Raw genomic sequence first — 26,677 nt, 5'->3', positions numbered from 1 at the left:
TTTCAATTTGTCCCATTGATTTCTCTATTATGACCTTAGATATATTTGGTTCACCTTTCTGTGTTTTGGTCATAGGAGAAAACTACAATGCGAAGTAATTTCAGCCTGTAGCCATCTCTTAACTCTGTTCTGCATGGCTCCCTGCTCAGTGGGTTTAACTTTTTAGTCTATAAATAGAGGAAATATGGATTTTATGAAGCTGATTAGATTTGAGGTTTTTGCATTGGTATCAGAGAGTGCTTTGATTTGGTTAATGATACTTATTATCTCTATTGGTAAATAAATGCTAAATGACTCAAGTAGTTATAAAGCAAATGGCCCATGGTGTTTAAATTATATATTAAATTACATTGTGATCCCAACCTATCTCCTAGATACTCAGGAAGGCTGTTTAACAATGCTACCACTCCCTAGAACCATTTGTCTTGACAAGATCCAGGTACAGGAAGAGTGTCTGGACCAAGGCTTCTTGGGCAGATGTTCTGTTGGGGCTCTATTGTATTGTGAATATTATTGTGCAAGCAGTTGCACATTCTGTAAGCATACATTTTTGGCTTTCGGTGGTGAGCTAACTGACCTTTATACAAGTAGTGTGCTCATGGCTGTGGTGCGTATGGCTCAGTCAGCTGTGCAACTGTGTGATCTGGCATAACTTCTAAAAAGTGTATAGCAACTTGATTTTGGTGAACTTGGCTCATGTCATAATAATAATAATAATAATAATAATAATAATAATAATAATAATAAGTAAGCAAGCCATCCAACTGAACACTGCCACTGTGCTCAGCACTGCAACCAGTTATTTGGAAAGAAGACTGTTAGAATTCTATTCAAAGCACAAAAAATCTTGGGAGTGCCAGCCTTTATCTTAATTGAAAAATAAACTCCACTGTTCAGTAGGATTTACTTCCATATAAGTATGTAATGAATACCAGGTGCTATTGGCTATATTTCAGAGGAAGGTAGTGGGAAAACCACCTCTGAGGATTTCTTGCCTAAGAAAACCTTATGAAATTTATGTGGTCATCATAAGTCGACAGATAATTTGAAGGTACATACATGATGCCAAGGCAGCCCCAGTGGAGAAAGACCTCCTGGCTTCAGCTGTGAGAGAGAGAGAGAACGGTGAAGGGCAGGACCCAATGTGACTTCCAAAACAACAAAAATGTTTACCATCTTTTTTTTTTAAAAGACCACCTGAAGCCCAGTGGACCTGAGGCAGCTAATTAGGAGACACCCTCGGAGAGCGGCACCTTTAGAATGCCGGCTCCTGGGCCCCCTCCTTGGACCACTGGGCTACATTGGCCCAGAGAAGGATGCAGAGGAGAGCAGCAGAGTATTTTATGCCGGCTCCAATACCCCCTGGAATACCTGGCTGCACCAGCCTAGAGGATAACCATTTTCGACATATAATTGTTAATATATTGTTGTTTTGCTGCTAGGAGAGAGTTGGGGGTTGCCGTTTAGATTACCTATATTTTCCGGCGTATAAGATGACTGGGCGTATGAGACAACCCCCAACTTTTCCAGTTAAAATATAGAGTTTGGGTATAAGACTACCGCTCTTCCAACGCACACCAAATAAAAATTAAAAAAAACCATCAGATTTAATTTCAATATGGTAATTTTAATTCAAATGCAGATACTTAGCAGGAAACCTTGTTGTATACAAAGCCTGCTTGGATTGGTCAGCTCTCCCTGCCTGCCCAGACCTCCCTGTCTCCAAGACTATCAGAGCGGTAACTGCTTTCCTACGATCATCGCATACGGTGGGGATGTGTCTGCGGCTGTTTTTGAGCTCCCCCCACCATATGCGGCGACCGCAGATTTTCCAGTCCGGCTTGGAAGTTTCAGCACCTTACCTATAAGACGACACCCGGCGTATAAGACGACCCCCGACTTTTGAGAAGATTTTCCTGGGTTAAAAAGTAGTCTTATACGCCAGAAAATACAGTATTATGCTGTATTATGCTCAATTATTACGCTATGTCATGCATTTTAGATTTTTTGTACTTTGCATTTTTCTATGTATTTTTGACCTCTTGTATAATTTATTATATTATGTATGCAGTGATGTAATTGGTGAGGGGTGTACTTTGTATTTTGTATTTATCCCTTTGCTTTGTAATCTGCCTTGATTCCACAAGGAAAAGGCGGAATATAAATAAATCATATTATTATTATGTAAACAAATGTGAATAGAATTGGAGCTTTCATCCAAAATTCAATTTTAATCATAACACAGAACTGTAGTTTGGCAATATGTCCACAGACCCAGCACTCAAGAGTTTCTGTTTCCTTCTTCAAAATGACTGAGAAAAAAAAGAAGTTTTTGCTTGAAATGTCTTTAAACCCTTGTCTGTTATATGTGTGAAACAATCCACCTTGGATCCAGTACAAGAAGAAAGGCAGGATATAAATTAAATAAATACACAAACTATAGTTAGAGAAGTAAGTAACTTTGAACTATAGCTTCTGATCCTAAACTATGGTTAAGTTTGATCCTGGTTAAGTTCTGAGGTGTTTTTTTAAAAAAGTAATCCAAACCATTTTCCTGATGACTGCTGAATTTTACCTTTAAAATATGACGCATATGCTAAGTAAAAATGAGGAAAATCAATATTGGAAGAAAATACTGTACAGTGGTACCCCGGGATACGAATGCGCCGCCTTACGAAATTTCCGGGTTACGAAAAAAATCCTATTAAAAAAACTGTTCCGCGTTACGAAAGTTTTTTCGGGTTACGAAAAAACTTTTGGTGCTTTTCGGCGCTATTTCGCACCAAATCGCGGCTTTTCCCCATTAGCGCCTATGACAATTCGGCTTGCGAAAGCCTTTCGGGTTACGAAAGCGGCAGCGGAACGAATTAATTTCGTAACCCGGGGGACCACTGTATTTGATCACAGCTGTCTGCATTCTTTTTGCTAAGAAATATGAGCCCCCTTGGAACTGGACAAACTTACTTATTTAATTAATAATAAATCTTTGAAAAAAGTAGAAGTAGACTGGGATCTGATAATAAACCATTGCAAAAGGAAACGGGCAGGATTGAACAATGTAGTGTAACATTGTAACATACTGTAAAATGATATATCAAATAATTCATGGGTCATTACACTTTAACAATTTGAGGGTAAGCTTGAACTGTTTTAACTGATTTGTTAAATAATAAAAGAGGTAGGTGAGATTTCGTTTTTTTTTAATTAAAGTGTTTATAGGTAGAATATACAAGGGTTATCTTCTTTAATAAGATATGGAAATAGTGAATACTCTGAGTTTACATTAAAATAGTCAACAAAAAAACAAAGAAGTAAATTAGTTATATACAACTTTATTAAAACATACTTAAGGTTAAATATAAGAAAGCATAATGTTAAAAATACAAACTAATTGCATATTCCAGGTTTGTTTGTTTTTTACTTTTTTAAGTGAAGTAATGATATTGAGAAAACATTTCTATATATCTGTAATAAAAATACCTTTTGAATAAAAATGATTTCCAAACAAATAGTAATATTACAATGCAATGTTAATTCAGAATGGAAGCTTGAAACTCAAATTTCCTCATAGTTCTGCCTGAAAAGGAAAGGAAGATGTAACACTTGCATCTGCCTAGATATCATTAAATTCCAGCTTAAACACTTACATAGAATTTTTTTGAGTATTCAGTACTCTTTTCCTACATTATCTTCTTATAATCACTTCTGTTTTGCTGTTCATTTTATTCTGTTTTTATATGCTGCATATTCTTTTATCTAGGTTTTATTGTGTGCTGTTTTTTGCATTTGGTAATTTTTTGTATACTGTCTAGAGAACATTTGTTATAACTAACCAACCAGCTAAATCTATATAATAATCCTGTGAGGCATCAGTACAACCCCATTTTGCGGATGCAGTGCAGTTTAAAATTGAGGAGATTAGATAATTAGCTGCTGTCTTTATTTTAGTCTCAAATCTATGAGAAACTCAGAAAATGTAATAGTTTCATATGGTCATGTTGGATATTAAACCACACCAGAATTTATTCCTGGAGTATTACCTTGGGAAGGGATGAACAAGCCATAAATCACAGTTCAGGTATCACAGCAAATAAACCATAAATGGAGGGTTCCTGGCTTGTTTAGCTGCTCCCACAGGCAGGAGCTGCCAAGCATTCAAACATTCTGCACCTGCACCTTGTTTGTGCATGGGAAGTCATAACTCTAAACGAATTAAGCGTATTATGAGGTGTGAATGTGGTTACAGTGTGCTTTCTGTAGAATTTTATTTATGACAAAAGGCGTAATAATGGAAGATACCACATTACAAGTGAAAATGCAAATCAAATGATGGAAAACACTAAATTCTTCTTCGTGACTCACACAAATGGATTACCTGTGCCTGTACAGTGCATCGTTCAGAACTTTTTAGGACTGTTATGTAACTGTTTTGACTGTAGCTCCATCCAGTCCCCTCACATCCCTAGCCAGTATGCTTCCCCCCTCAACTTTCAGTTCTATTTTGTCTGCCACAGCAGCAACATTGAAGGAACTGTTGATTAGCTTATTGATTTGTCTTAACGGTATACAGCATTTTTGGCTTGGATTTTCTTGACTTCTCCTTTGGATTACATTTTGGCTGTTCTGGACTCTGATTATGGCTTGACTTTCTTGGGCCGTGTCTTTGGCGTTGTTAACGGATTTCAGTTTGACTTGGCTGGCTTCAATATGGCTTCAAAGAACTATCTGTATAACAGCAACAACATCTATAGTATTGTTGTTTCTCTTACAAAATATGTTTTTGGGAATAAAGTTATGTTGTCATAATATCAAAGAAGCTGAATTTGCTATGGAAAGTTTTTTTCTCCTGAAAAGCACATTGTAAGATAAGCTCTTTGTTCATTCCCTGACTAAAGTTCAGACTGGAAGGCTTGCTGTCCAGATCAACCTTTATTTCAGCTGATTTTTAACATTAAGGTAGCTTTTAAAATTTTGGGGTGTAGTTGGTATCTGAACCATTGTTTATGCATAGAGTTAGTAATTAAAATCATGTTTTGTTTACAGAGGAAAAGAAACCTAAAGTCAAGAAACCAAAATCTGAGTTTCCTGTATACACAGTGGCAGAAACAAATGCATATATACCATCATATGATCATGGTACTTCTATTGAAGAAATTGAAGAACAGATGGATGATTGGTTGGATGACAGGAACAAATCATCAAAAAAGAAGGCAAGTTACTCATCATTTAAAAATAAAAATGATGATGATGATGATGATGATAAAGATTTATTTCTAGCCCGCCCAATCACGAAGAATCCATGCGGGTTACAACAATAAAATACATCAAATAGAGAGTGTGGAGTTCTGATTGAGGCAACTAATGATATTTAACATAGCACTTCATTTTCCAGTATTGATATCCCACTTTTCTGTACACGCCCCATATTGATAAAGAAATATTTCAATAAAATTATTTTAAAAGAATAATTGGGGGGGAAAGAACAACAGAAAGACACTCCTATCTAAAAAAAAAAGTGTCCCAAAAAAAACTCACTGAAAGAAAAATGCCTTCATTACCTGTCCAAATGCAAACAGTGGTGTGTCCAGATGAGCTGTTTTTGAGATGCTGTCCCAAATTTGGGGCATATCTGTTTTACTCACTCCAAGTTCTGACCTTTTTTCTAAATCTCAGGATTTATATCACTTCTCCCATCCACTGAGTAATAATAATAATTTGTACTAAAACATTGACAAATTCACATTGTTACAGATCATTCTAAAATGAAGTAGAAAATGCAGTATACTGTTTTCAGTAACACCTCTACCAAGGTAAGCACTGTACCTTAAAGGACCTGAAATGTTGCCAACTGTGGCAGCTCTAAATAACAGACAAATAGAAAATTTGTCAAAAAAAGCAAAAGAGACAATCAGTGGGGAGATTATTCCACAATCGAAGTGAAGAAACAGTCTCTCTTCCAAGTCGCCATATAACCACTTGTAAGGGCACAGTGGATATTCAAGAGAGACTTCTAAGAGTGATCTTAACATTCAAGTAGATTAATGTAACCCCCCCCTCCCCAAAAACACCAAATACCAGTCATCAGGTCCTGGAGTCTTAAGCTGTTTGTGTGCCTTCTGGAACAATAGAATTATACATTATCTCATAATTTATTTATTTATTTATTTATTTATTTATTTATTTAGGTATTTATATTCCACCCTTTATATGCATATGCATGTGCTTTGGGACAGGCAGAATGCAGGGGGCATGGGGCAATTCTGCCAAAATTTGGAGCATGGTTGGGCTGTATTAAACCCATTAAAAATGGCCGCATAAAGATGTTAAAATTGCCCTCCATTCCCCCAGAGGATATTTGAGGGATATTTAAAAAAAGTTTTGAGGGGGGGATGCGTCCCTCCAAGATCTCCTAGCTGGCCAGTGATGCCCCTTATGCCTTACAATTGCCCACCTCTGTTATACATACTCTCCCTTACCAAAGTTGTTGTAATATAAGTTAAATAAATGGTTTTATAAGCACTGTTGTCATCTTCTAGTGCAGCACTACCCAGAGCTGTCCCACACAACAGTGTCCAGATGAAGGGAACCAGTAGTGATATAGCAGGAAGTTGGACTTGGGTGACCCTTGCAGCTTCTTTCAGCTCAAAAAAACTTTTATGACTGGATCTTCTATATTGTGTAGCCTAGGCCACCATACTTCAGGTACTATGTTGTGGGTGTTAAAGAGGAGTGACAACTGTTCAGGAGTCAGGGCAATCTAGTCCAGCCCTCTGCCATGCAGAAACATACATCCAAAGCACTCCTGAAAGATAACCATCCAACTTATGTTAAGATGGAGAGTCCACCACTGTTCTTGAACAGCTCTTGTAGTAAAAATGCTGTTTCTCATGTTTAGGTAAAATTGCTTTTCTTGTCATTTGAATTCATTGGCTTGTCTTCTAGTCTCTGAAGCAGCAGAAAACAAGCTTGGTCCATCTTCTGCATGACATTCCTTTAGATATTTAAAGGTAGTTAGCATGCTACCTCTCAGTCTACTCTTTTCCAAGCTAAATATGCTTAGCTCCCTAAATACAACAAAATCCACAAAAGAGCAGGACTTGGGTGATGCCTTCTTGGAATGGCTGACCAAACATTAAGAAAGGAGAAATGTAGTGCTAATGGGAGATTTCAGCTATTCTGATCTTTGTTGGAAATCAAACTCTGCCAAGAATTTAAGGTCCAACAAATTCCTCACTTGCCTTGCAAACATTTTCATTGTCCAGAAGGTGGAAGAGGCTGGGTAGCAATCTGTTGAGAGTGCTTTGATTGTGTTTTCCTGCATGGTAGGGAGTGACACTCAGTGGCCCTTGTGGTCCCTTCCAACTGATTCTAAAGTGGAAGCAATACTGTAATTTTGCTGGCCAACCAAAATGCACAAAATACATCATGCAAGCTTTTGAAACTTCACTGACTTCTTCATTAAAAAAATATGTTAAAAGTTATAGGCAGAAAAAAAATGATGGTGTTAAGAGTCAGAGGCCTTTTGTCACAGATGTTATTTCTGTTGGTCTGGAGGGATCTCAATACAGCAGACAGAGGACACTTCCCTTTTTTGGCCATGTGGTGATTAGGGACAAAGGACAATAAAAAATAGGTAGGCAGGTTACAGACCGCCTGTTTGGGGCGGGCTGCACCCGCCCTTTCCCCGGTGTATTGAGGCCTCAGCTGCCAGACCAGCAGCCTCCGAGACCCCGATCCGCAGCTTTGCAGGCTGCGGGGAATCAGCAAAAGGCTGCTTCCCCGCAGCCTGAAAAGGGGTGTCCTTGGGGCTTCAAGCCCCAAGGACACCCCGCGGCGGCGGGGAGGAGGAGAAAGGGGCCACTTGGCCCCTTTCTCCCTTGCTTCGCTGGGCGCAGCTGTCTGAAGGCTGCGCCCAGCGACGCAAAGCGGCACCGCAAACCAGGAAGGAACTCCGAAACGAAGCTCCTTCCTGCTCCGCGCAAAGGGCGCACTAAGTGCCCTGGCGTGGAGCAACGACGTCACATCCGCCCCGCCCCGTATAGAGGCGGCACGGTCGTGATGTCGTCATGGCGGCCCCCATGTGGAAGGGGAGCCACCATTTTGTACAGACTCAGTCCGTACTAGGGTTAGGGGGTGCGGAAGCACCGCACCTTCCTAACCCTAGTACGGGCTGACTCCGTACTTTCATGGCGGTCTGTAACCCGCCGTAATTAAATTTCAGCTCTATTAGCAACATTCATTCTTCATAAGACTTGGTTTCCAGATCTTTGTCTATCATGGTTGTCCTTCTCAGGACACATTCCAGCTTGTCAGTATCAGGAACCAGAATAAAATGGCCCTGCAACTCCATTTGATTTGGTCTTTGTATTTCAGTTGATGCAGCCTAGAATAGTACTGGCTTTTTTGGCTTCCATATTACTTTGCTGACTCATGTTTAGCTTGTGGTCTAGTAAGACCCTTAGATCTTTTTCATATATACAGTACTACTTTCAAGCCAAATGTCACTTTCAAGCCATCCTATATTAGTGCATTTCATTTTTCTGACTTAGATGTATTGCTTTACAATTAACCCTGTTAAAATTCATTTTGCTAGTTTTGGGCCAGCTCTCCACTCTTTCAAGGTCATTTTGAATTTTGATTTTTTTTCCCCTTAGGGTATTAGATTAGATTAGATTTGGTTTGATTTGGGGTCCTACAGTAGACCCTCATAAAAGAAGGGCCCTGTAAGATCAGGGATCTTGTTCACATCCCTCCAGACAGGAACTTCTCTTCTGATATGTACTTGAGTGGAAATTAATAACTGGGTGTGGGATGGGTCTAAGTTCACCCTTATTCTCATGTTGAAAAAGGCATGGGACGTGAACAAGGCTTATGTCACTGCACCTATTTTTTTCTATGATAAATCATCTGTCAAGAGCACTTGCTAAAATTTTGCACCTTTTCTCAAGTCATAGTCCTTGTTGCTAGGATCTTGCTTATTGAGAAAAAGAGGGATAAACATGCTCTTTCTTTCCTGTGGGAAAACAGTTTGCTGACAAACTGAATTAAAGCCAACGTTTCTTTGAATCACCCATATAGACACCGTTCAGTCCTATAAATGTGAACCCACAGGAAGCCCCATGGTGTTCAGTAGGGCTTACTTCATAAGGATTGCACTCTTAATGAAGCGTTATTGGACTTGCCATTGCACATAATTTTTTTTAATAAAAAGAATTTTATTGTTTAAAAAAAAGTTACAAAGACATCAAACATAAACAAACACATAATACAATACCTTCCACAACATATACTATACACTATTAAATATCTATACAAACCTTTCCTAAATGACCTACCTACTTATTAGATCTAAAATTCTTTCTTTACTATCTCATTCTCTTCTAAACATTCCACGGCACTGAAAGACATGAAAAGAAAAACAAACTTAAAAAAAAAAGAACAAAAACTTCCCTTCCTTTGAACTGAAGAATTGAGAGCTTTCTAATACGACTTTCCTTTAATTATCTTTAAGCGAAAGAAAAAAAATCATTATATTTCTATTCAATTCCTATAAAGTTTTTAATTTTTATCTATTCTACATATATAATAGCAAAGTAGTTCACTGTTTCATATTTCTTCTACTTTACATACACTTATATATTTCTCACTGTTATCCTTTTGGGTACATTCATCAATATATCGCTCACATTATTATTTCTTAGATCTTTATTTGATCATTGCACATAATTGTGATATACCATATCCTTCTACACAGATTCATTTTCCAGCAGTTAAGAGTAGTTTCCTATCTTGCATTTTAGCATATGCAAATCTTCACTGCATGTATTATGATATACTTGTATTCTTGTGAGATTGACCGTACAAGTTTTTCCCCTCCCTCCCTTCTTTTAATTAGCCAGAATCACATACTAGTAAATAGACTGAATCACTCTAGGAAGGACACCTTTCTGCATAGGGAGCCACATGCTAAATGCTCAAGGGTTATGTTTTTCCTAGTTTTCTACTGTATGCATAGTTTTATATATTTGGCAACACCAATGTTTAAATTCTCTGCATTAAAAAAATTATGCTCAGGCTAGAGTGACTTGGAGGAAAATAAATGCAAGAGTGAGTGGTTTGCTTGGCATTAGAACAAAAAACTTCAATATGGGCATTACTAAGACACAAAGACAGATGGATTCTTAGGTGTGTGGCTCTACATGAGCCTAATAAGGCAATTGTGATTGGCAGCAATTCATTTACCACACATTGAGGGAGTGAGTCTTGGGCACTGCAGGGAACCGAAAGTGACCATTATCTTGGATTTGTAGAGCGTATTGCCAGTTACCAATGCATGAAGAAAGCCCAAAATCTTACACATTTTAAAATCTCACAATTAACCATGTGATTTTTGCAAAAGGCTTTATAAGGCTCTGGCATCTGATGCTTTCCAGTGGCCGCTACTGCTGATCTGCAGATGGGTACGTGTTGAGATCGATCTCATTAAGATACAGGGATATGCAGAAATGTGCACAAAACAACAGAAATTAAGTGAATTTAAAAGTCATGTAAACTTGATGTTTTATTTTATTAGCTGAACATTACAGGCGTTTCAGTCAAGCATATGGAAGAGATTGTCTTCTGTTTCAGGATACTTAAAATTATGTTTTAAAAGTGCAGTATCTGAGTGAGTTAATATCTTTGCAATACAGGTTTGTGTAAACTTTTTAAATGGTATTGGTCAGAAATAGAACACCTCTGTGCTTGTTCTGTCTTCTTCCATTGAATTCATTTCTTCATTGCTGCACGCTGAAATGTGTGTTTGGATCAACTGTGTGCATGGCTCCCCAAGACCAAATGCTGATTTGTTTTAATATATACCTTCCAGTTGCCTGCTGACGTATGGTGAACCATATGAATTTCACAGAGCTGATTTGCTATTGTCTTCCTCTGAGGTTTAGCCTACAGTAGCCGGTATTCCCCGATAATCTCCCATTGAAGTATTAATGCTGGTAGTGGGATTTTAAAAAATCATGCATTTCTGCTTTATACAGAGCATCTGAGAATAGTATGACTCTCCTATGATTATGGCATAATATAGATGAGCCATTTGTTTATTCATGAAATCATTCACTTTTGAATGCACTAATAATTTGTATGCTATCTACATACTGGGAAATAAATCATCATAGGGAGTCAGCAGTCTGTAGTGGTCTAATTGTTGGACAACAACTCTGGAGACCATGGTTGAAATCCTTGCTTCATCATGGATGAAGCATCTGGGTGACCTTGGGCAAGCCACACTCTCTCAGCTGAGAGGTAAGCAAAAGCAACCTCCCCCCGACCAAATCTTGCCAAGAGATCCTCATGATAAGAGCCATCGGCAGTTGGAAATGACATTGAAGGCACACAACAATACCAAACTATCATAAGCTGTTTTTTCTCTTGATATGAACTGAAGTACAGTTGTATCAAGTGGCATGTAGGTAATTGGATTTCTGACTGGTTTATAAGTGAATAAAATAATCTTATATTTTTTGTATGAAAACAATGTAATAAGTCTAATGATATATTAAGACATTTTAATGGAGCAGCTGAGTTACATATCTGGATGCAAATACAAATTCCTCAGTTCCTTTTAATAAAAGTTGTCCCCATATTGCTTCAGAGACTGCTTTTAAAGTCCCTAACTTTCAGGAGCAGTTTCAAGCAAAAAACAAACCCTTGCCATTTGTCTTTCCCAGCTAGGGGTTGATCCATTTGTGACTAGTGTCTTGTATTGCAGTAAAGTGACCCCCCCCCCCCATGTAATAGTAATACACCTCCATTTCCAGGTAATAAGAGAAGTGATTTGGAATGTAATATTTTAAATGTGGTTTGTGAAAATGTCAGAAATGAATTGACTAAGGGATACTTTGGAAAGAGCTGTAATGCTGAAACTGCATTTGTTGTACTTGACTTTATCATACTGTAAATTAACTTGCAGTCTCTCCTGGATATAAAGTGGTATATAAATTTTGTTAATGCATGCTCCCGACAGAAATAAATAAAAGACATATCAATCGTGAATCTTATCAGATGCAGAGAATTGCTTGGACTTTGTGGGACACATGGTGCATGTTAAAATCTGCCACCGGCTTGATCGATGGCCTTAGCTCCAGTCTTCTCTTGATTTCAATAGGTAATACTTTGTGCAAAGCTTGGAGGAATTACTTTTTCAGACTACAACCTCTAGCATCTTCCACCACATGGTCATGATGCTTGGAGGAGTTGCAGTCCAAAAAAAAAAAAAAAATGCATTCTCCAAGTTCAGGTTTTCTGATAGGGAAACAACAGTTGTAACATATTTGAATGTGTTTATAATTAAGTTGAATTGGACTTGTTTTCTGGAATATTGCTTTTAGGAAGACTGTTTGGGAAGTCTAAAATGATAGTGTCTGGTCATGTACCATTTTGTTATCCTTGCTTGCTGTGTCCTGGGCTTTTAGTTCAGTGTTTTTGTCAAATTCAGTTCAGGATAAGGCAAGAGTATGCAGATCACCTTGTTTGGGCAGAGCTTCTAGTAAGTATTTATCTGTGATTTGTTTTTGAATGGCATTGTGGGAAGGCTGCTGCCAGGGTTTTAAGGGATACTTAGAGCCTAAACACACCCAACAATAAGCAGCGGCATGGAGGCATGGCATTTAGATTATGTACACCCTGCCACCGCCCCAAGCCAGTGTTATGCCACCCGCCTGAGGCGGGCAGCATTGCGGCACTCTGACAGCATGATGTTCAGACACTGCACACTGCAGCAGAAATGGTGGCTTTTTCCCCGCCCCCAAAAGGGGCTTCTTTTTGGGCCAGAAAGATGCCAGATCAGGGCTGTGACCCCAGTCCAGCATCACACTGTTTGTTTGAGGCCGTCTGTACCGCCCTTAGAGAAGTAGATATAATTGTCTCTTCCATTTCATCAGATTAATCTGTTGCTCTTAATTATATACCTTCCTGCAGTTCTTCCAAGAAGTTGCCACATTATTAACTGGAGTCAAGAGAAGATGGGCAACATGTTTAAGCAAACTTTGACCTGGATTCAAGCAGAATACATTCATGTTGCTAGCTTGATATTTCTGTTAGTTTATTTCTGCTTAAATGAAAAAGAAATCATGATGCAAAAAACAGCAGCAGTAGCAGCTAAAGATTATGAAATATTCTTTCATAAAAGCCTAAGTGCAGTTCAGATGTCCTTTTTCATGTGATGTAATCCACAGAGCTTTATTTTTTTTAAAAAAAGAATGCTTACTGTTAGTCATAGCAGTTTTAAAAAGTAACTTGTTACCATTACGTATTGCAATTACAAAAAGTAGCTAATTGAGTTGCTTGCTGGTGCTTTTAAAATGCAACTCTGAAGCACCTTTGAATAAAAGTAATGATTCAAAAATATTCATTGTGTTATTTAAGTAGCAAACTAAACCAAAACTGATGATAATCTAAGAGGAACACTACATGTTACAAGTTACATGGAAATTCTATTGAAATTCTAGTTTTGATAATTTAAATAATGGAAATTAAACCCACTAAATCTTTGTATTTCTGAAAATTCCTCTCTTGGTCTATAGTCCCAACATACTAGTATTATTGTAGGCCAAATATGATTTAACCTATAACTAAGTGCTGCCAATTAGACTGGCCTTTAAATTAAAAATTGCATTTTAATTTCTATTCCATAAAATGGACCTAAGTATTTATGAACTGTTGCTAATTGTAATGCTTTCCTCTTGAGCAGTTAATGTGACTTAGAATTTATGGACACTGGAAGATGTTTCTCTGTGCTTTGCAAAACAGTACTAAACATTACAGCCTATATATTGTACTGTATGCTGTAGATGCTCTAAGATGTTCTAATGCTTTAAAATGGAAGAAAATGACATTGTTACTTACGTACAGATGCATGAAAAATGCTGGTGATTCAGAGATTGCTTATATTGTGATCATCTTCATAGTAAACGTGGATCACAAAGTTTTGCCTGAATGGAGAAAACAATAGAGGGCAAGCCTGGAGATTTTTTCTTGTTTGCCCTCTTCATGCTAGGAGGAACCAGCTCTAACATACTGTATATACTCATGTATAAGTCGACCTCATGTATAAGTCGAGGGCAGTTTTTGAGGCCAAAATCATGGATTTTGATATGACCCGTGGATAAGTCAAGGGCATGTTACAAAAGATCTAAAGGGGGAAAGAAAGCACCACTTCCCGCTCTACATCTCTCTCTCTGAACCTCTCTCAAGGGTCACAGTATCAGCATGGGGAAACAAGTCTGGGTGCATACATACACATACACACACACTTCTTTGCATCAGCATTTCCAGAGTCAAGGCTTGCAGAAAAAAAAAAAGTCACCAGGCTTGCCTTTAACCCCAGCATTTCCAGACCCATGGCTTGCAGGGGAGGGGGAAAAGGAGGACCCCAGGCTTGCCTTTAACCCCAGCATTTCCAGACCCATGGCTTGCAGGGGGAAAAAGGAGGACCCCAGGCTTGCCTTTAACCCCAGCATTTCCAGACCCATGGTTTGCAAAACGAGGTCCAAGCCTGGGCATGCTCCCTCTCTCTGCATCCTTCTCCCTTCCCTCAGTAGCTGCTTGTTAGCTCCAGCTGCAAGGGAGGGCTGAAGGATCTCACACACTCTCTCTCTCTCTCGCGGAGAGAGGAGAGGCTGCCGGCACCGGGACTCAAATAGGGAGCTGTTTACTTGGCTACAGAGGAAGGTGGGCACTTTTTTAAATGAACTTTATCAGCTGTAGTAACCTATTGACATTTCCATAAGTCGATCCTTGATTTTGGAGTCCATTTTGGGGCATAAATTTCTCGACTTATAGTTGAGTATATATGGTACTTTCTTCCAATCTTTGCTTCTAGATTAAAGGTGTCATGTAAGGACAGTTGCATAGCACTTAGAGATGGGAGAACTATCACAGGATTTCTGTCATTCATTTCTTGAATTATTGACTCTCCCAAACATCATTGCCAAGGAATTAGTCTCTAATCTCCAGGTGGCAGCATTCATCCTTTTTTGATAAGTCTCAGTGCTTGGTTAGGTCATATATATCAAAAAGCAAATGTGTGTATCATCATGGCAGGGGAAGGAAATTGTACTACTAGAATAATAGGCTGGCAATAGGAATATCGAGGGAAGAAAAATCTCCCCTCTCCCTTTCTTCTACCATGAAGATAGTGAAGCATAAAAAACGAGATCAGAGTAATCTAGAGTAGATATTTAGTATCTTACACTGAAGAGGAACCTCAGTTGTCTATGGCTTAGTTTAGTAGAAAGCGTGTGTGTGTGCATGTGTCTTCAGGTCTCCTGACCCCATGAATTTCTCTGGGTTTTCTTAGGCAAAGAATACCCAGAGACAGTTTTGCCAGTTCCTTCCTTTGAAATATAGCCCATACACCTGGTATTAATTGGTAGTCTCCCATCCAAGTACCAAAACAGGACTGATCCTCCTGAACTTCTAAGATCAGATGGGATCTGATGGGTATTTAGGGCCACTTAGTAGGATATTTAGGCCCACTTGTATCATTATAGTCCAAACATGAGTTAACCTATAGTTTATATGATCTACATGCTGAATGTCCCATAATCAGGCTTACTAAAGAGCATATCACATATTTTGCTGAATTAAGACAATTCCCTGGTGACCCCTTGAAATTCATGGGGGTTTCTTAGGCTAGGAATGATCAGAGGCAGTTTTGCTAGTTCTTTCCTCTACAGCAACTGGTATTCATTGGTTGTCTCTCATCCAAGTACTAACCATGGCTGACTCTGCTTAGCTTCCAAAATCAGAGGGGGTCTGGTGCCTTTAGGTTATTCAGGCCCAGTTGTATTATATTGTAAACCTGTAGCTTTAATCTAGGAATGAAATTTAAACAAGACATACCTCTATATATTTTGCCATACAGTGCATTGCTGGTATAGTAAGGGAAAGGTAGGAGGTGATGCCAAACCATACTAGTGGTGACGTTTTTCTTTTTTTGTCACTTGTCATCCTCCTAATCTATTAGATTTTTGCTACAGGAAAGTGGATTTGAAGGGAGACACTGCAAGCTATTTCCTTCAGCTGATAAAGCCAGCCGTGACTGATGACACCATCTTCATTTTTATTCTTCCCTCTGGTGAATAGTCTTGGAAATCACAACTAAACTATGGATCAATGCACCTTTCCCAACCTAGTGGTCTCCAGATGTTTTGCACAAATTTACATCACCGTGGACCATCAGCCAGGCTAGCAGGAGCTGAAGCCCTAAATTTGTAGAGGGCACAAAGTTGGGAAGTACCAGTGAATTACTTAAAACAACAATAACACAACATCATTTGCAATATATCTGCAATAAAAGGAGCAATGTAGACATGCTAAAATTTCAAATTAGCTGTCATTGATTTGTCAGCAGTATTACTGTATACACACCAATTTTTAAACCTCTGAAACAATGGAGTATTTTTGAGAATGATGGCAATTATTTTTATTGTGTTTCTTTGAAGAGTTGAATTGACAGGTTTTTAGAGTAGGGGACCAGACCTTTTGTTTTCCATTTTTGATATCCAATTTACTATGACACTGCACAAGTCTTTCTATTGGCAACGTTGAATATTTCTTTTTAATTTCCATTAATGATTAATGATGACAAAATATCAAATGTCACACTAAATATTAACCAGCTGCAATATTTTGAATTGATTTAAAATATATGTAGTGCTTATTCTTCCAGAATCATATATGTCTGTCACCACTTTTAGATCAGTCTTAATGTAATAAGTAGCTTTATTGTAGATTTAAAACGAGAATCCAATAAGAAAATACAGCAGTATAATTTTGCAGCGTACTATGCAGCATATAATCATACTCTGTGCAGTTTTAGAATATGGAGCTGGTAAATAGGGAATGGCTTACTTAGCATAGCAAAGAGTTACTTGGTTGATAATTTGCATAACTGATTTTCTTTGTGATCTTAACAGATCTGTTATGCTTTGCTCTCCCACTGCTATCCTCTTTTGTCAGTTCCATCATAAGCATTAATAAAAGTTGAGTTCATATGTTTTTAATAAAGAGATGAATGAGTTGTTCAAATTTGCTCTTAATTTTTCAACTAAACTACCAGTTCTCAGGATTTTTCAGTCTCCGGATTGCATGAAATGTTGAATACAAGTGATAAATAATATACACAAAATCAGTCAGAATAAATACTGTTGAAGACACATTGCATTTGCGTTGTTGTTGTGCCTTCAAGTCCGATTTATGGTGACTCTATCCGATGTTATCTTGGCAAGATTTTCAGAGAGGGGGTTGCCTTTGCCTCTAAGGCTGAGAGAGTGTGACTTGCTTGAGATCATCTAGTGGGTTTCCATGTCTGAGTAGGGATTTAAACTATGGTCACTGGAGCTGCAATCCAACTCTCAAACCACTGTACCACCCTGACTCTGTTACCAGACTTTTAACCAACTTTGTCAGGGGTAGGCAAAATGTACCCCTAGGATCTCATGCAGCCCCAAGGATCTTTCTCTCCCCCCCCCCCTTTTTCTTTTTCTTTTTTGCTACCCCTAACACTCTCTGAGTCCTTCCTTTTTATGGCAAAAAAGGATTAATTGCATGTCCTGCTAAACTTCAAGAGCAGCAGTTCATTTTTAAATAGGTTACAGAGCACCTCTGCACTATACACGCATACACACACCATTTTTCAAAACTAGAATTATACTTAGGGACACTTCTGTTTTTGTTTTTTTCCAGTTGTTTTGACTATAAGTGTGGTCCCTAGAGTTCCTAAAGGAAGAAAATTGGCCCCTGGGCCTCCTGTAGTTGCCCACCCTGAGCTAGCCTATAAATATTTGCTATTGATAAAGATGCTTTAATAGACTTATTCTATGTAATTGAAAACAATAACTATAAATTAATCTAGCCAACATTTTATAGCATTCAGAAACAGCACGACTCAGAAATAAGCATCTTAATTATGCTGTGTCTTGAGACCTTGCAATGATACTCAGGAGATAAGAATGTCAGAATGGATATGTACTTAATTGGCCTGGTTAATAATACCCTCAAAATAATAAAAAAGTGTCTGTAATGCCTTTAATAGATGAAAAAAGAAACAGAGTTTTCCTCACAATAACTGTGTTCACATCAGTCATGTTTGTTGTAACAAGCTAGATCAAAGATTACTAAACAGGATTTTACTCAACAATGTTCACTTTCTATTGCAAGTGGCTGAGACTGTTAGATTGGCTGAGGTTATAGACTGAAGGGATAGCTGGAAAGTACTTTGAGTGACAGAAAGCAATAATTCTTCATCTAAATTGAGCTAGATGAGTTCTGTTGTTCTGGAGTAATCAATCACTTATTATTTGTTTGGGATTCTTTCATTCATTCTTTTGCTCTTCTCCCATGTATCCTATTGTATCAGGTAGCTTTCTTCTAGTACTTGCAAATAAAAATGATTACTAAATTGTTCTTTTTGTGTGTGTAACATCTGTGTTTGTGAAAGATACTATAGAAAAGTCAAGGGTTGAGTGTTTCAAGGGGCTATACAGATCGCCCCTTTGGGGCAGTCTACAGCCACCCATTAACTGGCCAGAATGATGCCACAGCAACTGCATGCCGCGGCACCGATCTGTCCTCCGTAGAGCACAAAAAGGAGCCAGAAAAAAACAGCTCTTTTTTGTCCCTTCGAAGGGGTGCCATAGCTTCCGCCATGCAGTGTGATGATGCCCCTTTGGCACTGTGCCGTTTGGACACAGTGCCAGAGGTGTATCATCATGGTGCACATTGCGTGGACTGGCGCATGCCAAAATGGTGCCCTGATGGCGGCGTTAGGGCGTTGAGCGTGGGGATGCTCAACCCTGACTCTGTCCACGGAGTGGTTCTTTTTGCCAGTCTGTCCAGGGCCTGAAGGTTATTTTTGGGAACTCATTCTTACTGATTAGTAAAAGATGGTTGGACTAGGGATAATCCATGGGAGGCAGGATAAAGACTAGACTGGAAGATCTCAGATCTGGTTAGATATTTTTACTGAAAACATTAAATACATGCAGATGCTTTCTAACATTTGTAAAATGATACTAAATCACTGGATTCAATGTTTAAGTTTAAGGGCAGAACCTCATGCAAGGGCAGAAAGGTTCCTTTTACAGTCGTCCCTTCCCTTACACGGGGATCCATTCCAGACCCCCCCCCCCCCACGTAAGGGAAAAAACGTGGATGCTCAAGCCCCATTCAAATGAAAGGGGCTTGTGCCCGCAGTGTTGCACCATTGTTTTCTTCCAGCATGCACCTCCCTTCCTTCCAACGGGGCTTCCAGCATATGCTGGAAGCCGCATAAAACGCACCCGTGTATAACGCGGGCTCACTGTACTACCAAAGACTGGTACAAGGAAGGGATGTGATCATTTCTGAGCAGAGAAACATCTGGAAGAAGAGAATGATCGGCCCTATCTCTTTTCATGCATCTTCCTGTATTGCTATGTACTGTATATGTATTATCCTACTTGAGAGTATGTATTTTCCCTGGAAAATGATTAACCATCCATTATGAAGCCTTGCCCTCCCTCCAGTCCATCTGCCTTGGTCCAGGCCTTGGAGGTAGAGAGGAACTGCTGGACCTCTTACCCTTTCCCTCCACCACTCCCTTCTCCTTCTGTGTCATGTCTTTTTAGATTGTAAGCCCGAGGGCAGGGAATCGTCTAACTAAAAGATTGTATGTACAGCGCTGTGTAAATTTACAGCGCTTCATAAATAAAGGTTAATAATAATAATCTATAAAATTACTTTCCAAATGCTTGCTATAGACATATAATTTCTAGTTATTGGAAAAGTTACATTTTTAGACTAGAGTTCCTAGAACACCCCCTCCCAGATACATCCAGCATGATCAGTCTTTTCAAGCTATGGTAGTTACTTCCTACAGTCAGGAAGAAGAACTTAAAGCTTTGCATTCTGTCTTTTTCTCCATTTAAATGATAGTAAAATCTCAGCTTTTTGGTGCAATGTCAGTGTATACAAACTGCATTGTTCCTGTCCTCACAGTAGCTCAGAGAATCACTGAGGATCAGAAAAGTACTATGAGTTGTTAGTTTTAGTTTTATGCTGGGATTACAGGCCAGATCGTCGTCGTCATCATCATCATCATTATTATCAATTCCTCAACTATTTTTTTTCAATATTATTGAAGCAGGTATAAGTAATTTTTCAATCACCAACAATTGGGTTTTGTATAATTCTGCTGCTGTGCTAATGGAACCATCCTTCAGTTTGTGTTCTGTTTTCAGCAGATTGTCTTGAATGTTGCATTGCAGCCCATTTAGAAGTAATTATTCAATTCTGTACTTGCTACATAAGCTTTTAAGTTTCCTTAGAAAAATAAAGGCTAGAAGCCCTAAAAATACAATTTGTAGGCTATACTAACAAAGAGACATTCAGAATAAAAAAAATATTTAAAATCTTCAGCAAATGTTTTAAAGCAAAAATACAACAGTGATACCTATGAGTGAGTCACTGATGTTAGTAGCTTTCCTGGCCTGTTCTGCAGGAGAGGAACTTCCCATCCCAGTGACCCACTTCTGGCTGCATTCAGAGGAATCCCCATTTAACTCTGGAGAATTGGGTCCAAAGCAAAGCTTTCCTCAAACTATGGGGGAAGTCTGCCCCAAAGCAGCTTGTTTCAAGAATGCTGGTTTCATCTGAGCACATGGCTTCTGGCTAATTGTCCCTGGGGGCATGCTTACAAACAGACATAAGCTGCACTGCAATCCAGTTCCACCCCCTGCCCAAGAGACCTCTCATGAATTGTTGCTGGTGGTCATCCTGTCAAGAAAGCCTTCTCATAATGCACTATAAAATGGGCTTTATTATTTCTGTTTAAATGGAAAGACATTGGCACAAGAAACCTGTATTTTTCCATGGGCAAACTCTAAGACAGAATCCATGTGTCTTTTCTGTTTTGGCAACATGGTTAATCCCTATTGCATTATGCATCCTTCGTTCATACTGTCCCCTGTCAGAAGCATGTATATAATAGTGGTCTTTCTGTGGCCTGTTTCTCAGAATGCCAAAAATAATGCAAACAATTTTTTTAAGCGTTCTGAATTATAGGCCTTGGCATCCTTCCTTGTGCTGTCTTCCATTTACTTACTGTGCTTTCTCAGGTTTATCATATTGCATACAGTGAAAAAATCCATTATCTTTGCACTGTTTGTCAGTAGTGGGAAAGGTTTTCAAATGAAGTGTAAAGTTAGTAGCTTCATTTCATTAGAGTATTAAATATTTTTTAAATATTTTGCAAATTGTTGAACAGATGAGAGGAAATCTTGGCCCAAGGACAGCACTTTTGCAGCTCCTGAAGTCCCCCACCATAATCCTCTGAAATCCTGGTGCATCTTCACATCTGAAGGCATGCAGCCCTCTTTCCCAACTTCCCCAAACACACTCAAAATCCCACCCTCACCCAGATACTTTCTTTTCCCTCTGTTTCGCCATCAAAATCATGATGGGAAGTGACATAATATCATTTCTGGCTGCCATTTTACAGGAAAAATAGAGAAAACAAGGGAAGAGGTACAATTGGGATTGTTGGGCAAAATGACTCTCCCACTCCAGTGCAGTTGCCCACTCTTAGTGTTCCTTAGAACATTTTGGATCATTCTGGTGGTAGAGAAATAGAATGTGACTTATTTGTTCTATTAAAACATTTACATCCTGTATTGTCTTATCCTATCACATGGAATCCTTAAGAGCTAACATCCAGATTTTTTAAAAAACAAAACAAATTAAATTGCACTAAATGAAAACATCAGCAGCAGAACCAAACATCACAAAGCCAACAGAAACAAACAAACAAGAAACAAGATTAAATTTAAGATGGGTTAATATCTATTGTATGTCAAAAAGGCCAATGAGAGTGAGAACTGAACAAGTCCCCTGGAATAGAGTTTAATTTCAGGGTGCCACAATGGGGGCCCCATTCTGTGAATGAGCCCCAAATTTCCTAGTGGAACAGAGCCTTCTCACAATTGACAGAGAGAGTGATATGGGAGCAAAAGCATGTTTAACTATCCCAGTCCCAAACCAGTTCAGAGTAATGACAACTGAATTGCGCTGAAGTTTATGAAGTCTGTATAATATTGGAATCATATGGGCCAAATCATTATTATATGAGCTGAAGTGTCAAAATCCTTTAGTCTAGACTCCTTTGTAGTAATGCAATTTAGACATGACAAAATCATGTTTGACTATGTCAAGATGCACATAAGCTTTATTATTAAGTCTTGCAGATACATTTGAAACTGAGTACTCCTTGCATATTTTTGGCTCCCCTCATCTCTCCAGGCCTTGCATTTATTTTCAGCACCATTTCTCCCTCCGTATTCACTTAGCTCACAGCCTTTGACAGTCCTGAGTTTAACTGTATCTCTTGGGCACATAGCCTCCCTTGGCCTGATGTGGCATTTTGCTCCCAGCCACACATTTATCTTTGCTCATAGCAAGAAGTCTTTGTATGATCTGTTCTGCAGCTGTTTACATGTTCAGGAGTGAACTTTGACATGTTTGCAGCCAAGAAGGTATCATACCTCCAGGCTCCAGCTTTCCTAATCTCTTCTAATCGTTCTACTGTGCACCTGAACCCTTGCTTTGACTCTTTTTTGTCCCTACATCTGGCAGACACTTAACTGCTGTTTTGTTCTAATTTCCTTGATACTTGGCCATTCTATTTCATTGACTTTTATTTTTACTGGTGTCAAGGGGTCACCATGAATGCCTTTGTTTGTAGTTGATATTGAAACCTTTAAAATATGAATTCCATAGAAGATAGATCAGGAGTAAGAACAGAAACAACTGACACCATGTTACTGTTGTACAAAGCATAATATTGTATGTGCATGTTTCTTCAGATTGCCTTTCAACGTAGAGTGACCCCATGAATTTGATAAGGTTTTTTTAAGCAAGGAACACTTATGGTATAAATTATGTGTGTTTATAATCCTTTTGGCACAAAAATTTGCAGAGCAGGAGCTCTCGTCTGCTAGGTCTGTTCCTAACCTGAGAATTCCATCAGTCTTCAACCCTTATCCTAGATCCATTAATTGACCTAACTGACAAATCTCAACTGTTTTCCTTACATTGCACCTAGTAGAACCCCTTTACATTTTGCCCCTAATCATTCTTCCCCTCCACATCCACCCAGTTACATTCCAGAACACAGTTATAAATCTAGTTAGTGAAGCAAAGAATTATTCTAATATGGTAGCAATGTACAGCCTGATAGCTTATATGTGTCTGTGCCTGTATCTGTAAGGATTTAAAAGAGTCTGTTGATTGGGTTATTATTTGTATGTGACATAATTGACATACAACCTTTTAGATTGGGTTGTTAGGTCTGGAAGTATTGAAGCACTAATTCTTTTCAATTTTTCCCCATCTTTGCCTAAGATGTACTTGTAGTACGGAAATCTTTGATGTTTGTATTCAGTAGTATTCACTGTATGAATTTTAGTGCCTATCTATTTGGCAGCTTCTGCAAAATATATGAAATATATGAAAGGAGGAGAGTGCTGCAGTTCTTAGCCAATCTAGCATCATTCCTCAAATTTACTGACTTGCCTGTTCCCACATAGTGTTTATTCATGTTTGTCAACTTGCCCCTGAGTCTGTACAGGGTAAATAATAAATGGTTGTGCAGGAAAGATGTCTGTGATGTAAGTGAATACATATTCTTTTTGGAGAAGGCAGAACCATCTACAGGAAGAACCAGGGGATCATAATAGGCAAAGCTCTCAGTAATACATGGAGCCAAGGGTCAAAATGGCCAATACTTGGTAAAATTAATTAATTGCTTTGGGACCTTTTCTAGCTGTTCTGTTAATTGGTCTAAATCTGAGGCTGTGCCTGTTGGGGTTAATACTCCTGGGTTGTTTCCCAGCTGGTAGTTTCAGTGGTGTACAGAAGCTGTTAGATATTTGGGTATGTTGGCTCCTCAGGATGTTACTCAAATGAAAATGATTAAATTGAATTTGTCTGCCTTGCTTGAAATATCTCTAGGTTTGAACAGGTAGACATCACTCAAGATTAAATATTTGAGGTCAGATTAATATGCTCAAAATGTATCACAGATATGATATGGGCTTCAAAATATTTCATTGTACATTCCTCACATTTACTTTCAGAAAATCAGTACTATTTTTAGTAAATGTATATGGAGGTTTTTACCATCCCTTTTTTTAGAACTGACTTGAGGTCTGCTTATGCAAGAAGAAAAGGGTTGGTTCCGCCTCTGGTTTCTGCTGCCTGCAGTCTACAGTATCTGGTCAGTTACAATTTGATCCATGTAGTCATGCTAAACTAACTATGTGGGACTATCCTAATATTATTGCAAGACAACCCTTTTCATTGACAAAATAGATTGATTGTGGGATTGATACTTCAGATCAATTGATTGGTGTAAACCAATAATTTTTGTCTTTTTCAATATTGCTGTCTACTTCTCAGTTATTTGCAGATGTACTGTGGCAATATTTACAACTGCAGTACCTGCTGGTGCCTATATATGTGTTGGAAACATTAATCATATTTGCAGAGAAACTAAAAACAACAAGGCTAGTTTATAAATACTGGTTGGAAAGCACGAGAGAAAGGAGAAGGTGTAAACAGCTACTTAAATTTGATAATAATAAAGTTTGAGTTGATTGGAACAAAGAGGTGGGTTGGTCTGTGCAAATTAACCAATAGAAAACTGTCCTAGGTTCAATATCTGTAACCTCTTCAGACTTAAAATCACATTTGGTCCAGAAAAATTGCTCTAGATGTCTAGGACAGTTGCTCTTCTAAAAGAGAGCTTAAATTCAGCATCCCTCTGGGTGCCATCCAGATAAGACGGAGATGCTCTTTGTTGGGGACTCTAATCCAGGGTTGGAGGTTTGAATGGGGTCACACTTCTCCTAAAGGATTGTGTTTGTAGTTTGTGGGTACTCCTGGATGCGTCGCTTCAGATGTCAGCTCAGATAGATGCAACAGCCAAGAGTGCCTGTTATCAGCTTTGGCTGATATGCCAACTATAATAATAATATGATTTATTTATATTCCTCCTTTTCCTTGTGGAATCAAGGTGGATTACAAAGCAAAGGGATAAATACAAAGTACACCCCCCACCAATTACATCACAGCAAACATAATACAATAAATAAACTATGCCCTTTCCTGGAATCTGAAGACCTAAAAACTATTGTGCATGCACTGATAAACTCATGACTTCACTTCTGCAATGCATTTTACATAGAGCTACCCTTGTACCTAGTACAGAAACTTTAACTAATTCAAAATATGGCAGCCAGGGTGGTCACTGGAAGATCTAGAGGTGACCAAATTACACCAATATTAAAATCCCTTCACTGGCTGCCTATTAATTTCTGGGCACAGTACAAGGTGTTGGTTATAACCTTTAAAGACCTTCATGGCTTGGGTCTAGCCTACCTATGGGATCGCCTTCTCCCATACAATCCACCCCACACATTGAGGTCCTCAAAATCTACTGCAATCAGCTAAGGCTAGGCTGGCTGCAGTTACTCAGAGGACCTTCTTGTCTGCTACTCCCAAGCTATGGAATGGCCTGCCGAAGGAGATTCGATGTATCACTAGGCTGGATCACTTCAAAAAGGCAGTCAAGACATATCTCTTCTGGCAGGCCTTTCCAGAGTGAGATCATTACCCTAACAATCTATGACTGATTGTTGACGAATGCCTAGTTGCCTTGCTCTGGTTATTGCTAATAATTGTTAATAATTTAATTATTAATGGTTGTTTTAATCATTGATAATTTAATTGTATTTTATTATTACTGATGCAAGGGGTAAGGTTATAATGTTATTATATCATATTGTATTGATATTGTATTTTATTGGTTTATTTTAATGTCAACCGCTTCGGTTGTTCGGAGGAGCAGAATATTGTTGTTGTTGTTGTTGTTATTAGGATGTACTGCACTGCTGCTGGCAGAATTTTAAAATAAAATAAAAATAAAGGGCAGGATTTCACAAGAAATTTGCTGCCAGAAAGAGACCAAAATGGCCATGGCCTTCTATGCTAAGGAGAACTAATGAGGACAAACTTGGAGGACTTGGAAAGAGTGAACTTTCCAGACATTCTGTCTTCCTTGGAAATCAGTGCTGTAATAAAAATCCCAATTCAGTACATCCAAGGAGGTAAAAGGAAAGTCTTGAGGTATTGCTAGAAACCAGGAAGAAGGAAGCCATGAACACATTGCCCAGCACAGCAGTGGTGGATAATTCCAACCCAGTTGCAAAGCATGAGATTGGCTCCATCTAGGCTGAAGAGAAGTGTCTTGCCTTGCATAGCATAAATAAGATTGTTTGGATTTGCGATACTGTTGCTGGATGGAAGCACTTGTTTTTCTAGTGTGACTCTGTAGGAAAATACTTGTGCTCAGATTTTCGAGTCCAAACATATTCACTGGCTTTTAGATTTAAACATGCTTTGATTGAGAGTTCCTGCATGGCAGGGATTGGACTGGATGGCCCTTGTGGTCTCTTCCAACTCTATGACTCTATGATTCTATATTCTCTGACCATTTTAAGATTTAGTATAATTGGTCTATAGGTTGGTAACAGTTAAGAGAGACTATGCTTTTTAAAAAAAAAATCCATTCTGGTTAAGTGTATGA

The 26,677-nt window shown here is 38.6% G+C and overlaps 1 protein-coding gene across 1 annotated transcript in view; it reads left to right on the top strand.

The window, feature by feature from the left end:
- The window catches only part of DNAJC1 (DnaJ heat shock protein family (Hsp40) member C1), a 99,920-nt gene that overhangs the window by 46,075 nt on the left and 27,168 nt on the right, over positions 1-26,677 (top strand). The window contains exon 8 of the mRNA XM_089533344.1: positions 5,044-5,210. Coding sequence (XP_089389470.1) covers positions 5,044-5,210 — 167 coding nt within the window. The remainder of the gene's footprint in view (positions 1-5,043; positions 5,211-26,677) is intronic.

The sequence above is a fragment of the Sceloporus occidentalis genome, unplaced genomic scaffold, assembly GCF_023333645.1.
Source record: "Sceloporus occidentalis isolate IW3139 unplaced genomic scaffold, rSceOcc1.0.p SCAF_7, whole genome shotgun sequence".
Taxonomy (NCBI): Eukaryota; Metazoa; Chordata; class Lepidosauria; order Squamata; family Phrynosomatidae; genus Sceloporus; species Sceloporus occidentalis.
This window is presented reverse-complemented; position numbering and strand designations above follow the sequence as displayed.